A 16,903-nucleotide genomic window follows, 5' to 3' on the forward strand; every position below is an offset into this window, starting at 1 on the left:
TGTAGAGTGTATAAACTTCATTTCTACCACACAGTATCCCGAATATGGCAATACAAAAATATAAATTTTCAATGTATTGTAGATCTAAATATAAAAATTAATAAAAAAAAAGATAAGCCTTAAAGAATAAGGTAGCGGATCATCTTCACAAGTTTTCACTAACTTCCAAAATACTTGAAAAAATCACTAACACCCAAAAATGAGATATTAGACTATAGTAACATTAATAAATTCTAGTCATTAAAATATTCCAATGTGAGAATAAAAATGTAAGTAACAGTCCAAAGAGCTATTTCCACCTTACAAATTCAAAAAAGTGTTCATATCCCAAATTTAACAATGTCTAGGAAAGAAAATAATAGACAACATACAGGAAAAATTGTCAAGAGACATGAACAAACACTTCTCATTCTCACAATAGAGAATTTCATAATAATTTCTGCCTAGAAAGATGTATTCAATCTGTCAATAATCAGGAAAATACCTATTACTGTCATAATAATACTTTCATATCATGATCAGAACTTATAGCAATAAAATTCATGATAGTACCAGGTTTTGGATCATGAAATTATTTGAAAAAATGTGTATTTATAAAAGACATAAGAAATTGCTATAATAATCCAGTAAATTTGGCATAAGCATATATTTATGACTGCACTTTCATTCTGAAGAATAGTGGAAAAATTATAATGATACAAATATACAATTATAATAATATAATTTTTTGTATATTATTATAAATATAATATTTATACTGTATAAATAGGATATGTTATATGAAACATTCTTATTATATATTATTATAAATGCAAGAAAATATTTGAAAAACTTCATGTACAAGAATTTTCATTAAATAACAATCTATAATACATTAAAAACAACAATATTCTAAATGGAATAAATTTAAAATGTAATCTATATGCTATATAGCGGTGAAAATGAACAAACTTCAAAAATGCATTAATATGGAAATTCTCACTGTGCATTAATGTCATAAAATATAATTAAAGTATAGAGTTAAACAATGAAATATTATCATCCTTTAAAATAAATAAACTACAAATATATACAAAAGTATGACTGAATTTTAAAATAAAAACTAAAATAATCTTCTTAATAAAATTTTGGAAACATTTAAAGTCTTAACATTTCTTTCTGCTGCTTTGTTTAATATATAGTGTTTCCTTTATTCCTCCTACCTCAATGCCCCACTCATATTTCAGGCTGGGACCTACTCCTAATTTAGAGCTCTCTTTCCCCCTTTTGCCAACTTCTATTATGAATTTACCTTTGCCACCCAGCTTAGTGTATCCCAAAGTTCTCTTTACCATGCCACAGTTGCAGAGCTCCAAGGAAAAGCACCCTGGTCTCATCTCTCCAGGCAGTGGAGAACAGAAGCTCCATCTCAACACATGCTGCAGATGGCTTTTCCAGTCTACCTGAATCATTACCAGCTAGAAGCAGTGGTCATTGGGATTTGGGTGTGAGCTCCAAAGTATAGAATTGTGACAACAATTCCAGTGCCATGCGGACTCTTCCTGGATATGGACTTTTCCTGGACTCCTGCTCCTTGCAACAGCTTCTAACGGACTGAACTGGGGTTGGGTTGCATTTGCAGGGATTTGAAATGGTGTTGGTGCCAACTTGGACTTGGTGAACATGTTAAGGACACTACTCTTTTATGGATTTTTGTTGTATTGGCCAAGAGTTGCTTAAAGGCTTTAATCACTGTAAAAAAGTAAATAAATAAAATAAAAAATATAGAAGACTGGATAAAGAAAGTAGTATACACTATGGTATACTACTCAGCCATAAGAAATGATGATATCGGATCATTTACAACAAAATCGTGGGATCTTGATAACATATACTGAGTAACATAAGTAAATCAGAAAAAATCAAGAACTGCATTATTCCATACATTAGTGGGACATAAAAACGAGACTAAGAGACACGGACAAGAGTGTGGTGGTTATGGGGGGGAGGGAAGGAGGGAGAAGGGAAGGGGGAGGGGGAGGGGCACAAAGAAAACTAGATAGAAGGTGACGGAGGACAATCTGACTTTGGGTGATGGGTATGCAACAGAATTAATGACAAGATAACCTGGACATGTTTTCTTTGAATATATGTACCCTGATTTATTGATGTCACCCCATTAAAATTAATAAAAATTTATTTATAAAAATCTTAACATTTCTTCTTTATTATCTATGTAGAGCAGGCTAGAGTTCTCAGAAGTACATGCCAAAATGGTCTCATTCTAGGCTTTTCTTAGAGTAGTAATATAATAAAAATTGTTGAAATATCGTAACCAGTTCTTTGGACAACAAACACAATGATATGCTGAAGAAAGATTATAAGTAATTATCCAAAATTTATTTGTACTTTTAGAAATAAAAATTAATTTACACAGGTATAGACACATTTATGCAGAACATATGTATACACTTTCAAAGGCTGATTTGTATAAAAGAAAACACACTCACAAGGAATAGTTAACCGTTTACTCCCTAATGTATGTGCCCGTACAAAGCAAACACAGAAATAAAAATATCCATTCTGTATGTGTCCTGAATTTCAATGAATGAAACTACTGTTGTAGAATGCCAATTTTTTTTGAGCAAATCAGCAACAATGGGTACGGTAATTTTAAATGAATATTTTTCATATTGTTGCATAAAAAGCACTGGTTTTACAACTCAGTATTTATAAACATTCATTGCCTAATATTATAAATTATGTCCCCCCAAAAGCTATCATTTATGATTACTTTATGTCAAATACAAAGTATAAACTACACTAATATTAGTACAGAGAAAATAACTATTTATTCAATACTTTTCTGGATCTTTATTGTCAAGGAAGGATCTTTCTCCTCCAGATTTTCATTAGCTGAAAAATAAAGTAATTTTTATGAAAAATTAATATTGATCTAAATAAATAATAATGCTTTTGTTTATTAATTTAAAATGTGGTTTATTGTCTAAGATTAGAATAATTTGGACTAAAATTGATTTTACCAAGAAATATTAATGAAGCAATAATAATTTAGGGTAAAAATATTTCAAAAACCCAGAGAATAAAACTTCACTTTCACTACAGCATTTAGATTAACCAATCTCAAGAATTCATATTTCTCAATAATGTGTTCAAAATCATGCCTTCAGTTAAAAATCAGAATATATGTATATGATATATGTGAACATATATGTACATGTATTTAAAAACTATTCTCTGAAATCATTCTGATATTTATACCTTGGATAAATTCAGTATAACCATTCTACACTTAGTCTATATGCATACTTTTTAATGAGACTTGTAGTCTATAATATTATGAAATATTTAGAGGCACTGATGGACATAAAAGTGAAAAGTTCCATATAATATTACAAAAATTTACTTACAAGGAATAACAGCTATTGTTACCACAATGCACATGAGGACTCCTAGGATCCCAGAAATGGAGGTGGGAATCGCCCTCTCTGGAGGTGATGGGGAATGTGCAGGAAGAGAAAGGAAGCACTGAGAAAGGAGAGGAGGAGACAATTGTTAGTTTACACAGAGAGAATCACATTCAGACACCGGACCTCAAACTCAAACCTACCACTGTACTCTTTCTTACAGAATATACCACTGCATTTTCAGAAAATATAATGCCCCATGAGTTATTGGTCAAAGACCACACCTTACAACAATACCTGCATAAAATTAGTCCTCATCTTTCATCTTGAATACCATATTACAACTTAAAGATGAAATATATGTGAGCTCCTTTCCTACTGTTCCCCCACATCACTGTACCCCATCTGCACATCCTAGAACATTTACAGTATGTCTGTTCAATATATTAACCTTCCAAGTCATGCTTGTCATTTCTTTAAAGACCCTATAAAGCATTTTGAAGATTTAACTCTGCATAGGTTATTTCCTACTTAGTTATAGAAAATGAGTTTTTAGTGCCCTTTAGTTTACTTGCTGTCTTCTTGACTCATTAATCAGATTCAGTTCTGCATAAGTTATTTCTTGGTTATTCATGTCTGCACCTGAGTAGTGTTGTGGGACTGTGTCCTAAGATAAGTGTACTTGTGAGTAATGATATATATAGTAACAAGATCCTCGTGTAGAAAAACTGTGTGGGATAGACTATATTACCATTCATTTTTCAGTTGAAGAATCTAAAATTCTGGTTTTAAGTTTCTTAAATCTGCCTGACCAGGTGGTGGCACAGTGGGTAGAGCGTTGGACTGACAAACAGAAGAACCAGGTTCCAAACCCCAAGGTCATGGCTTGAGTGTGGACTCACTGGCTTGAGCACGGGTTCATTGGCTTGAGTGTGGGATCATAGACATGACCCATGGTCACTGTCTTGAGCCCAAAGGTCACTGACTTGAAGCCCAAGGTTCCTGGTTGATCCCAAGGTCACTGGCTTGAGTAAGGGGTTGCTCACTCTGCAGTAACATCCAGTCAAGGCACATATGAGAAAGCAATTAATGAACAACTAATGTGCAGCAATGAAGAATTGATGCCTGTTATCTCTCTCCCTTCCTATCTGTCTGTCCCTATTCATCCCTTTCTCTGATTCTCTGTCTTTGAAAAAAAATTTTTTTTTAATTTTTAGACAAGTACCTTATGGTAGCTGTAACTCATAATATTTCTGCATTTGACAATATATTATTTGTTCGAGCAGTACAATGCAATAATTCAGTAATGAATAAAAAATATCATAAGTCATAACATCCTCATTAATTAAAATTGAAAGTACCATAGAATCCAGCATATATACTTTTTGGGTATACATTCAAAGAAAATGACACAATTATATTTGAAAAGATATGTGTACCTCCATGTTTATTGAAGCATAAGTCACCATATATAATGTATGAAAGCAACCCAAGTGTCTTCATGGGTAAGTGCATAAAAAATGATAAACATACACATAATGGATTATTATTCAGTCATGAGAAAAATAAATTTCTGTTATTTGTGTCAAGGAGGAACCTGAAGACATTTTGCTTAGTGAAATAAGTGAGACAGAGAAAGACAAGAACTGTATGATATCAGTTATATGTGGAATTTAAAACTATCAGATTGGTTGGAAAGCAGTTGCTGGGGGGCTGAGGGTGGAGAAAATAGGGGAGGCTGGTAATAGAGTCAATCTTTCAATTATAAGATAAATAAGGCCTAAGGATATAATGTATTACATAGTGACTACAGGTAATAATATTGTATTCTATAATTAAACTTTACTAAGAGATATAACTTTAATCTTTTCCCAAAAGGGGAAAAAAGTAACAAAATAAGTCCCAGATTATAAAAATTTCAATTGATAAGCAACCCTGCTGAATATGAAAAGTTCTAAATAATATTCTATAAATAGTTACAAAATTGTCATGGGAATATAAACCAAAGAGTTGTATGAATATATAACCACTATGCTGTATATCTGATACTAATATAAAATGATATTGAATATCTACTGTAAAAAATAAAATCTCATTTTCAAAAATTAAAAGAAATTCTATAATATGGTTTTATTTCATTTTCTCTTTTTTTCTTTTTTTCTAGATGAGAGGAGAGGAGGTAGACAGATTCCCACATGTTCCCCGACCGTGATCCAACGGCAACTCTTGTCTCAGGCTGATGCTGTACCTATCCGGGGCCATGCTTGCAACAGAGCTATTTTTAGTGCCTAAGGCCAAGGCTCCATGGAGCAATCCTCCGAACCCAGTCTGTTGCGCCCGAACCAATTAAGTTATGGTTGCAGGAAGGGAAGAAAGAGAAAGAAATAAAATAAATATTTCTGGTGTAAGCCAAGAAACATTAAAATATAAGATTTTAGGAAGTAATAAATGATGCATGAAAACATTTTGAACAAAGTATTGAGGGATTGAGAGTCTCATCTGTCAAAGGGAATTGCAATACTACTGGAATACAATCAGAATGTTATATTTGGATGAAAACATTAGGCTGGGTGTGAAAACCATCAATGTTAACAAATTTGCTCCTAATCATCACAAAATATAGTCTTTCTTATGGCTGCAAGGATATTCTCCATTTCCCATACCTTCTTTCTTATTTCTCTTTTTGTTACTTATGCTGAATATTTGTGAAGGGTAGAGAGGTTCAGACAAATACTTCAGTCACTATGATGCTGCTTGTCAGTCATTTTCTATCAGAGACAGTTATTGAGATGAACAAAGATTTAACTATATACACTAATTTTCCCAACACTGTCTCAGAAAGTCTGATTATTTTTATTTGAAAATACTGGCTTTGATTAATGAATTACCTGTTCAGACTTCTCCTGATCATTTAGTTTAGTGACTTCTCCTCAGAAATATGATGACTTCTGTTTGTCTCTCCATAATGATAATTGGTACTTTAAATTAGAGAAAAATGTTTTCCATCATGATATAATATTTCTATTGATTTGTTAAGTAATTTATTTAAAATACAAAGAAACATATCTAGCAATATTGAAATTATGTAAGGAGCAATGTGGCTATACAAAGCATGTGGGTATTTTATATTTTGGCTTCTAGAATTTCCATAACTCATACATATGGTCATAACTACTGGTATGCTACTCTTCCCCACATGATCCCCTGGGTATTATTAAAGTTTAGAATATTTTTTTTTTGGTGAACATACATTTATTCCCTCTGAAAATTCAGAGAAAAGTACACTTTGAAGACAATTAGTAAGGTTGGCCATGTGTCTTTTTTGAAAATAAAATGTGATTGTGAAGGTAACAATTTATGAGTTCCGAGTACATACATCAAAAAACACTAATCACTGCTATAAGAAGGTCCTGTGCCAGACAGAAGATTGTTCAGAGATTAAAGTATATAAAAAAGACCTGAACTGAATCTGTGGTTTGCAGCTAAGCACATATTTGCCCAACCTTGTTAAATGAAAACCAACCAAACCACAAATAAGAATAAAATATAATAGAATGAAATAAATGTTTAAATGTCATTGTAACTGTGTTGCCTGTAGCACAACTTCAGCAATTAGATACTGCTACAAAGTATGGATTGTAAGAAACAATGTTGAATATTGACATATTGCCTTTATGGGAATATAAATAATAACTATAGACAATATAGAAACTACATCTATATTCAAAGAGATAAATGTATATGACAATTTATTTTGCAAAGAATGCACACCCACATGTAATTGAATTATGGTAATAATATCTTTGAATGACTTTCAAATTATTAAAGTTAATCCCAAATTTTCAGTAACTGACAGTTTGACTCACAATATTTTATCCTTTTACTTTTTATTCTTTTCATTTTTGGTACTTTATCTATTACATCAAAGTTTGCTTTTAAGCATAGTCATTAAGAGCGTCAAGCAGGGAGGCAGAGAATTTAATAAACAAAAGTACTTCCAAAGTATCTAAACTCCAAAAGAGGAAAACATGAACATGTAAAAAATATCAAAAGACACTGATTATTTCCCAATGAAACCACTCATTTCTACCAAAAATGAATCTAATCATTGACAATGCTGCACGAAAATAGATTCCAAAAATGTTTATGTTGGTTCCATTCTTTGAGAAAGTGAGGCATATTAAAATAGCTTTTATATAGAAACCTTGGGTTGTTACATGATAACCTTGATTGCCAATTAAGAATATCCTATTCTCAGCTCCAATTCTATCTTCATTGCCCTTTCAGAGACAATGTCACCAGGTCTTATAACCTTTTTTCCTATCAGCTCACTTGATGTTTTGCCAATAAAAGGCAATGAAGAGAAACGTCAAAAAAGTGATCTCTTCTTCCTGCTTTCATAGTGTTTTCTCTCCTGTGGCTACAATGGGGTGGTGGACAGCTGCCATGCATGCAGGCAGTGCTTATGGTGTCCACACTCCCACATGTTTCTGCAGCTAGTCACAGTCAGTGTTCCCTCTCCTCCACCCCTGCCTGCAGACACTGGCAGGAGGTCTTCCTTCTTGTCAGCACAGCTTCAGAGCTTCAGATTCATCCTTTCCAATATAGGGCACAGACTTGGAACTGCTCCAAGAAAACAGGTCTACTGTATAGTTTTCCATAGTGAACTGTCTTCTGTGAAGTCTAACACCCAAGCTAAAGAAGTGGACCTGGCTTCCGTGTCATTCCACTCTTTGACTCTTTGTACTCTTCTTTGACCTGTGGTACATTTTATAATTTTCTTCTATGTCCTCTCTGTAGGTTATCCCCCAAAATAGTTAATACTTCTTCTTCTTTTTTTTTTGTATTTTTCTGAAGTTGGAAACGGGGAGGCAGTCAGACAGACTCCCGCTTGTGCCCGACTGGGATCCACCCAGCATGCCCACCAGGGGGCAATGCTCTGCCCATCTGGGGTGTTGCTCCATTGCAACCAGAGCCATTCTAGCGCCTGAGGCAGAGGCCATAGAGCCACCCCCAGTACCCGGGCCAACTTTGCTCCAATGGAGCCCTGGCTGCCAGAGGGGAAGAAAGAGACAGAGAGGAAGGAGAGGGGAAGGGTTGGAGAAGCAGATGGGCGCTTCTCCTGTGTGCCCTGGCCGGGAATCAAATCCGGGACTCCTGCATGCCAGGCCAATGCTCTACCACTGAGCCAACCAGCCAGGGCCAGTTAATACTTCTTTAAATCAAATATCTCATGGTTTCTCTCCGGACATGACAGATTTATACACATTATCACTTTAAAATGTTCGTCCTCATTTTCAACACATAAGGGTTAGGTCAAATTAATTAATTTTGAAATATGTGTGATATTATTCAGTTTATTGTAAACTAAGAAATAAAAGTTCTTGATGTTATAATGCATAATTTATACATGATTAATTTTACTTTTTAGCAGAAGTTTTAGAAAGGTATAACATGTACCAGGATAGATATATTTTTTAAAGTAATATAAATATTGATTTAAAAATATTCTACAATCTCAAGGGTGAAGAATCAGACAAACTATGAGCTTTAAATGTTATGGTGTTTCAAAATAGATTCATTCTCAATAGCAAATGTACCACTCTGGTGAGTGATGCTGATAACAGGGAGGCTCTGCCTGTGTGGTGACGGGGAACACAGGAAATCACAGTAGCTTCTTTTAGTTTTGTTGTGAACCTGAAAATCATCTCAAAGTGATGACCTAAAAATAGTTTTACAAATGTAATCACATAGTTTTTGAAGAAACTAACACTGCTATTCAGAGCTGGTGAGAATATCATTGTACCAACTTTACGTAATCTAACGTGCTTGGTGCTTACAAACATATGTTCCTTTCTCTGAACAGGGTATAGAAGAGAGCATGGGTCTTTGAAATCCCACATATATACAATTCTTGTTCAAATGTGAATTTTTTGAGAATCTGAAATACAGAGATAATATATCATTAATCTGGTAAAATATAACTTAATATTGTAATTAATCAAGTTTATTTAGAGCAATAGTTACATATCTAAATCTGAATATTTTTCATAATTTCTTTACAGAAAAGCTTAGTTTATTTCCATAATTTTTCACACATCATTTTTTTCTTTCTCAGATTAACTCCTAACCTAGGAAGCATGGAGGCATAAAATATATGAGTGTCAAGAAACTTACAGTTTGGAAGAGGAAGTTGAGCCATTTGCCTGTACCCATAAATTATTATTGTTTCTGTGGGAGAATCCAAGCCATGGTGATATTTTGAAAATGTTCAGAAAATTCTATGAGAAAACAAATTTTATGAGAAATTAAGTAAATGCTTGCATACAGATTTGAATTTGGAAACACAAAGTAAGCCTGCAGATGGAGGAGGAGGAGGAATCCCACGAGGTCAGGGTGACTGCTAAACAAACTGCACACAGCCCACCAGCATCTGATGAAATTAGTAAGAAAAAAATGATAATCAACCCACATCTGATGAGCTGGTGACTTATCAAATCATCCAAGTGTTACATCCAAGAATTTTTGGTGACCCACCCAGATCGCCCATCATATCCAATATCCAGATGATCACACAATGTTTTGTAGAAATACAGAGAACTCTGAAGCAACATGTGACACCTTAAGATTCAAGTGAATTGAGTCAACAGCTGTCACATAAGCATCAGTATCCCAAGCAACTTGCCAAAGAAACAGATAAATACATTAAAAAGTTTGGACCTCTGTCCACCACCCTCATTAAACAGCATCAAAGGAAAATACAGAATGATCACTTACTGGCTGAGATCACATCCCTGATAAACTTTCCAGAGGTCCAGAATAAACTGCTGAAAAAAGAAAAACTGATTGTTTCTTGAAGGGGAGCCAGTTCCAGAGTATCTGGTGATTTTCCTGAGGAGAGCTCAAACATAGGAATCTTGTATCCTGGGAAAGCACACTCATCCTGAAATGCAGGTACAGGATGAGGAAATGATAAAGGATGTGTTCTGCCTTGATAAAGAGATGTTCTGCTATTAGGCAGCTTGAAGCTGATATTATGGATATCAATGAACCATTTAAAAATTTGGGAATGGCAACTTATGATGAATGAGATATGATTGCATAGAAGCCAAACTCAAAATAGGGATGCATGTCCACCAAGCCAACCAGCAACTGTCAAGGGCTGCGAATATCAGAGAAAAGTTTCCTGCATGTAGCTGTGAGATGCACAAGCTGTTAAACTGATATGGAAATCAACAACGGGGTTAATGAAGAAAAACTGAACAAAACTCTTAACTTTTGCATTTTAAATGACTATATTATATTTATTTTTATTCTGGGTTTTAACTTTTTTAAAACTTTTGAGTGCAGTTTTGGAAATATTAAACAATGAGAATGATTTCAGAAATTAATAAATTTATGTCAGAAGAAAATGGCCAAATTAGTATTTTCAGAGAACTTATTTTGAAGATCAACTTATTAAAAAAATTCTTTTTTGTACAGGTAGCTTAAATTTTGTTTTGCTTTTTGGTGTGCGGCATGTTGAATGGATATTCATATAACTTGAGAAGTGTTCACACCAATAAGTCTAGTGCCCACTGCATACCATTAATGATTATTAGAATATTGTTCACTATCTTCTCTGTGTTGTGCTTTCCATTGTTGTGACTGTTTTTGTAACTGGCAATTTAAACACAACTTTTGAGTAAAAGTTTCAAAACCTAAAAGCTTTAATCTGTTCTTCACTTTCATACATTCTGTACCATTCTTCATTAAATAAAGAATTAGATATTTTCCAATTAACTCATTTATCTCTTTAAAACAATTTTGTTTTAATGCACTATTCTGAATACTGTAAAATGAATTATCTTTTTTTATATTTCGTATTTAATAATATTCTTACTAGCAATTTGATAGCGCAAGTAATATTTTAATGGCAAGCTATAAGACTTCAAATGGAATAAATAAAATATTAAGTAACTATGAAATTGTGTATTTGCAATAAAAATAAAGATAATTTTAAGAATGAGAAAAGCAAATAAAGTTAATTCTTTCTACTTTGTAGTCTTTCAGTTTACAATATATTTTTACACATTGGACATATTAAGAAAATATATTGGTTTGATTAAGTGAAGCAGACAAATGGACAAAATTAACAATTTCACAGCTCTGATGAAATACTAACAATAACCTATGATTATATTATTGGAAAAGCAGTTAGGAATTCAAGTAAGATTAGAGCCAATTTGCAATATCTTGTCTAGGACTGCACCCATGTTTCTTCCATCCTCATCTCAGCTCATTGAGTAAGAATAAGAATTTTTACAATTTTGGGAAAGCTGGAAATATTAATGGTATTGCTGTCACAGGGAAAACTTGATTAGCAGTGGAAAGGGTTACAAAATTGCCCACTACTTTTCAGCTCAGAGTGCTGTATACACTAGGTAATAAAAGAGGAAAACCATCTGTTTCCTAGTCCAAGGTTGTGCTCTCCATGGTGTCAGGCATAGTGTCAGCCATAAATATAACAGGAAGGTACTAGAAATGAGAGTAAAGAGAGATGACATCAGCTTGCTACATGTGTTCAGCTGAAAGAAAAAATGTGTGCATGTATAGAAGAAACTAAGATGGTTCTGTAAAAAAGAACCAAAGGGACTTTGAAAACTTGACTTCAAAGTTACTAGTACTTCCCTTCATACACATGTGCGCACACACACACACACATACACACAAGTACATCAAATAGCAGAGAGCAGAAGCCATACTGACTGTAGAAGGCATAGAATACATTTTAAAAATCATTGGTTGTCAACTAAGCTATAGGTATACAAGGGAAATCCCAGGTAAGCCAGATTAAAAAAGCAAATAAACAATAAGAATTTTAAAAACTGAATAAGCAGAATCTCAAAAGAGAAGTTTTTCAGTAAAAGTTTAATTTAAGTTACAAAAAAATAAATCTAAGAAAGATGCAGATTACATATTTGCTACACTATATTATCAAAAATATATACTTACAAAAAATTAAAAAACATGCAAAGTAACTGAAAAAAATCTTCCATACCCAGGGAAGAAAATCTGTCAATAGAATATAAATTTTATTGTGATAAGATGTTGGATTTATTTGAAAAATATCTTAAAGTAATTATCATAAATATATATTTGTGTATAAATTATAAAAAAACTATGTTCAAATAACTATATGATAATCTGATAAGAGTGACAACAATTAGAGAACTAAACAGTATATTAAAGAATCAAATAAAATATGAGTTGGAAAATATGTTTAAAAATTTACAATATTTACATAAATTTTGAGATTCAGAAGAAAAAATTATGAAATTAAAGAGAATAATAAGAATGATTAATTACTGAGGATAGAGAGAAAAAGAGAAGAAAATTAACAGAGCTTCGGAGACATTTAGAATGTTATTTGGAAAACCAAAACTGGTGTAAATACTGTCTGAGAACACAGAGGGAAACAAACAAAAAATTTTTGAGATACAAGAATGAACTTCTTAAACTTTATGTTAAAAATATATAAACCTATGCATATAAATTTATTTATAAAAAAATATCATCTGTTATAAATTATATACACTGCTCACAAAAATTAGAAAATATTTTATTGCTTCATATTCATTTTGAAATATCTCCTAATTTTTGTGAAGAGTAAATATCAATTAAGCAATGATGTAGATAAATATAGTCTTCACTTGTACCACACAGCAACACAAATAACACATCACAAAAATATAAGTTTTCAATGTATTAGAGTCTTCAATGTGGAAGTTAGTCAATAAGAAGAAAAGATAAATCCTAAAGTGTAAGGTAGAAGATTATCTTTATGAACTTTGACTAATTTTTGAAATAAGTCCAAAATAATCACTAACACCTAAAATGAGATATTGTACTATGGCAACAATACTGTATTCTGGTCATTAAAAGACTACAATATAAAAATAAAAATGTAAGTAAAAGTCAAATGAACTATTTCCAACTTAGAAATTCAAAAAAGAGCTCATACACAAAATACAGTAACTTCTAGGAAAAAATAACAGGCCACATACAGGAGAAATGGATAAGAGATGTGAACAGTCACTTCTCATTTTCACAGGAGAGATTTTCATAACAATGATTGCCTAGAAAGATGTATTCAATCTATCAGTAATTGGGAAAATGCTTATCAGTGTGATAATGATACTTTTATATTATGATCAGAACTGAGAGTATTGAGTTTTCAACCATAAAACTATTGGATAAAATGTATATTACACAATAAACTGGAAAATGTTGGGATAATCTAATAATTTGGCATATGCATATATTTATGTCAATTTTATTGTGCATAGAAGACAATAACTTATAACTGTACACATATACAACTAAAATAATATAATTGTATTTAGTAATTATTATTATATTATTATAAATATAATTTTATACTATATAAAAAAGACATGACATTTATATATAATATAAATTATTTAAAATACAATATTTGTACAAATGACATACACATGGGTTTTTATAAAATAATTATTCGTAATGCCACACATTAAAAAACAACCATATTCTGAGTAGAATAGATTTAAATGTCATGCGTATACAACACAGCAGTGAAAATTAACAACAAGATAAATGCAGTATTATGGACAAAATGAAAAAAATATCTTTGGGAGTTGAAGAAGACACATAAAATGTATAATGAATCAGTTCCATTATATAAAGTTTAAAATAAAAAAGATAGTTTGTAATAAAACTATCAGAACCATGCCTAAGTGAGGAGGGGGAGAAGCTATGAGAGAGTGCACAGGAGCGGGGCCTACGCAACTGGCAACTTCTGCTTCATGATCTGATTTGTAATTTCATGGGCCTTCTCAGTTTGTGATTAATCTGCACAATCATGATATCTTTAGTTTTCTTGATGTATGGTAAAATTAAGTAGCAAAGTTTACTTAAAAAAAAAGCATTTATAGCACCATGGTTGTCTATGAAAAGCAAAAACTGAAAATGATCAAATAAGCAATAAAGGCATAAAATATAAATAAAATATAGAGTCAAACAATAAGATATTAATAGCTTTTAAAATAAACTACAAATAAATACAAAAATAGGAATGATTTCTACAAATATAGACAAAATTAAGCTGGTAAATAAAATATTGAAAACAATTAGAATCTTACCACTTCCTCTTCACTATCTATGTAGAGCAGGCTAGAGTTCTTGGAAGCACAGGCCATCAGACTCTCAGTCCAGGCCTTTTTTTCAGAACTAATGTAATAGCAGTTGTTGGAATACAGTAACCACTCCTTTGGACATTGACCACAGTTATATGCTGAAGAAAGATCATGAGTTAAGATCCAAAAACATTTCAAATTTAAAAAAATTTAAGTTGCACACGCATAGACACATTTGTGCAGATCATACACACACAGACATACACACACACACACACAGATACCTTCACCGGTTGGTCCATGTAAAAGCAAACGCACTCACATGCACTCACAGAGAAGGGTCTACCTCTTATTCCCTAGTCTATGTGCTCATATGAAGCAAATGCACAAACAAAAATATCTACTCTCTATATGTCCTGAATGTCAATGAACAAAACCACTTTGTAGAATACCAAAATTATCTTGAAAACTACTGGCAAAAATGGTTATAGTGATTTTAAATAAATGTTTCCTCATATTATTGCATGAGAAAATACTTTTCTGTACTAACAAATATAAACATTTATTGCCTAGTATTATAATTTATGTCCCCTTAATAAAACATTATTTTGACTGCCCTATGCTAAGACAAATACAAACTATACTAACATAGAACTTAAAAAATAATGATGTACCTTCCTGGATCCCGGTTATCAAGGAAGAGTTATTCTGCTCCAGTATTACATTGACTAGAAAAAAAAAGTAATATAAAAAATGTAATATTGATCTAAATAAATCAACTTTTGTTTCTTTAAAGTATAGTGTATTGCTTAGGATTAGATAATCTAGAATAAAATTTATTTTGCCAAGAAAAATTAATGAAACAATAAAAATTTAGAGGAAAGACACTTTAAAGCCTAAAGAACCAAACTTCACTTTCCCTCATAATATTTAAATTAACCAATCTCAAGAATTAATTTGTATTTTCAATAATTTGTCTAAAGCATGCCTTGAGTTATAAAGTTACAATATATATGGATATATATGATATGTTTTTAAACTACTTTCTAAAAATTTCCTGATATTTATAGCTCAAGTAAAGTCTGAATAACATTCTACATTTATCTAAATGCACACTTCAAAACGAGAGTTATGATCCATAATATTATGAAATTTAGTGGCTTTGAGATATAGTAAAACGATATCCTTAAATTTTTAGAAAACTTACAGGGCACAAAGTGCATCATTCTTACTATAGTGTACAAGACAAGGCAGACAACTCCCAGGATCCCAGCAGTGAGCTTCTCTGGAGGCGATGGTGAACCTGCAGGGAGAGAAAGGGAGGTGATGGAGACATTGTTTAGACAGTTTACATGTGAGAGAACCCACATGCACTGGGAATCATATTCATAATCTTGAATATCTAACCCTATCGACCACTGAAATCTTTCCAGGAAATATAATGTGCTATGTGTTGCTGGTCAAAGACTGCACCTTCCAACACTTGAATAAAATTAGTCTTTAGATTTCATAATAGAATCCTGTATTCTAACTTTAACCTCTGAAATCACAAATGAAAATATGTGAGGTAATTTTCTGCTCTTTCCTCCACCTCTGCACACCATCTGCACATCATAAAACAATTATACTTTGTGTGTAATACAATGTGTCACATTTGCAGTGGTCATTCTTGTCATTCTATTGAAGATTTTGAGAAGCATTTTATTTTTATTTTATTTTATTTTTTAATAAATTTTTATTAATGGTAATGGGATGACATTAATAAATCAGGGTACATATATTCAAAGAAAACATGTCTAGCTTATTTTGTCATTAAATTATGTTGCATACCCCTCGCCCAAAGTCAGATTGTCCTCTGCCACCCTCTATCTAGTTCTCTGTGCCCCTCCCCCTCCCCCTAACTCTCTCCCTCCCTCCCTCCCATGTCCTCCCTCCCCCCACCCCTGGTAACCACCACACTCTTGTCCATGTCTCTTAGTCTCGTTTTTATGTTCCACCAATGTATGGAATCATGTAGTTCTTGTTTTCTTCTGATTTACTTATTTCACTCCTTATAATGTTATCAAGATCCCACCATTTTGCTGTAAATGATCTGATGTCATCATTTCTTATGGCTGAGTAGTATTCCATAGTGTATATGTGCCACATCTTCTTTATCCAGTCTTCTATTGAAGGGCTTTTTGGTTGTTTCCATGTCTTGGCCACTGTGAACAGTGCTGCAATGAACATGGGGCTACATGTGTCTTCACGTATCAATGTTTCTGAGGTTTTGGGGTATATACCCAGTAGAGGGATTGCTGGGTCATAAGGTAGTTCTATTTGCAGTTTTTTGAGGAACCA

The 16,903-nt window shown here is 32.5% G+C and overlaps 1 protein-coding gene and 1 pseudogene across 1 annotated transcript in view; one reads left to right on the forward strand and one right to left on the reverse strand.

The window, feature by feature from the left end:
- The first annotated feature begins 9,770 nt into the window (after positions 1–9,770).
- On the forward strand, positions 9,771–10,631 carry LOC136319290 (syntaxin-7 pseudogene; annotated as a pseudogene).
- A 1,227-nt stretch (positions 10,632–11,858) lies between these two features.
- LOC136319291 (NKG2-C type II integral membrane protein-like) overlaps positions 11,859–16,903 on the reverse strand; it is a 28,212-nt gene continuing 23,167 nt past the window's right edge. The window contains exons 3-5 of the mRNA XM_066252608.1: positions 15,771–15,866; positions 14,570–14,721; positions 11,859–11,924 (exon numbers count right to left, since the gene is read on the reverse strand). Of these exons, the coding sequence (XP_066108705.1) occupies positions 11,859–11,924; positions 14,570–14,721; positions 15,771–15,866 (314 nt within the window). The remainder of the gene's footprint in view (positions 11,925–14,569; positions 14,722–15,770; positions 15,867–16,903) is intronic.

This window comes from Saccopteryx bilineata, chromosome 1 (genome assembly GCF_036850765.1).
Source record: "Saccopteryx bilineata isolate mSacBil1 chromosome 1, mSacBil1_pri_phased_curated, whole genome shotgun sequence".
Taxonomy (NCBI): Eukaryota; Metazoa; Chordata; class Mammalia; order Chiroptera; family Emballonuridae; genus Saccopteryx; species Saccopteryx bilineata.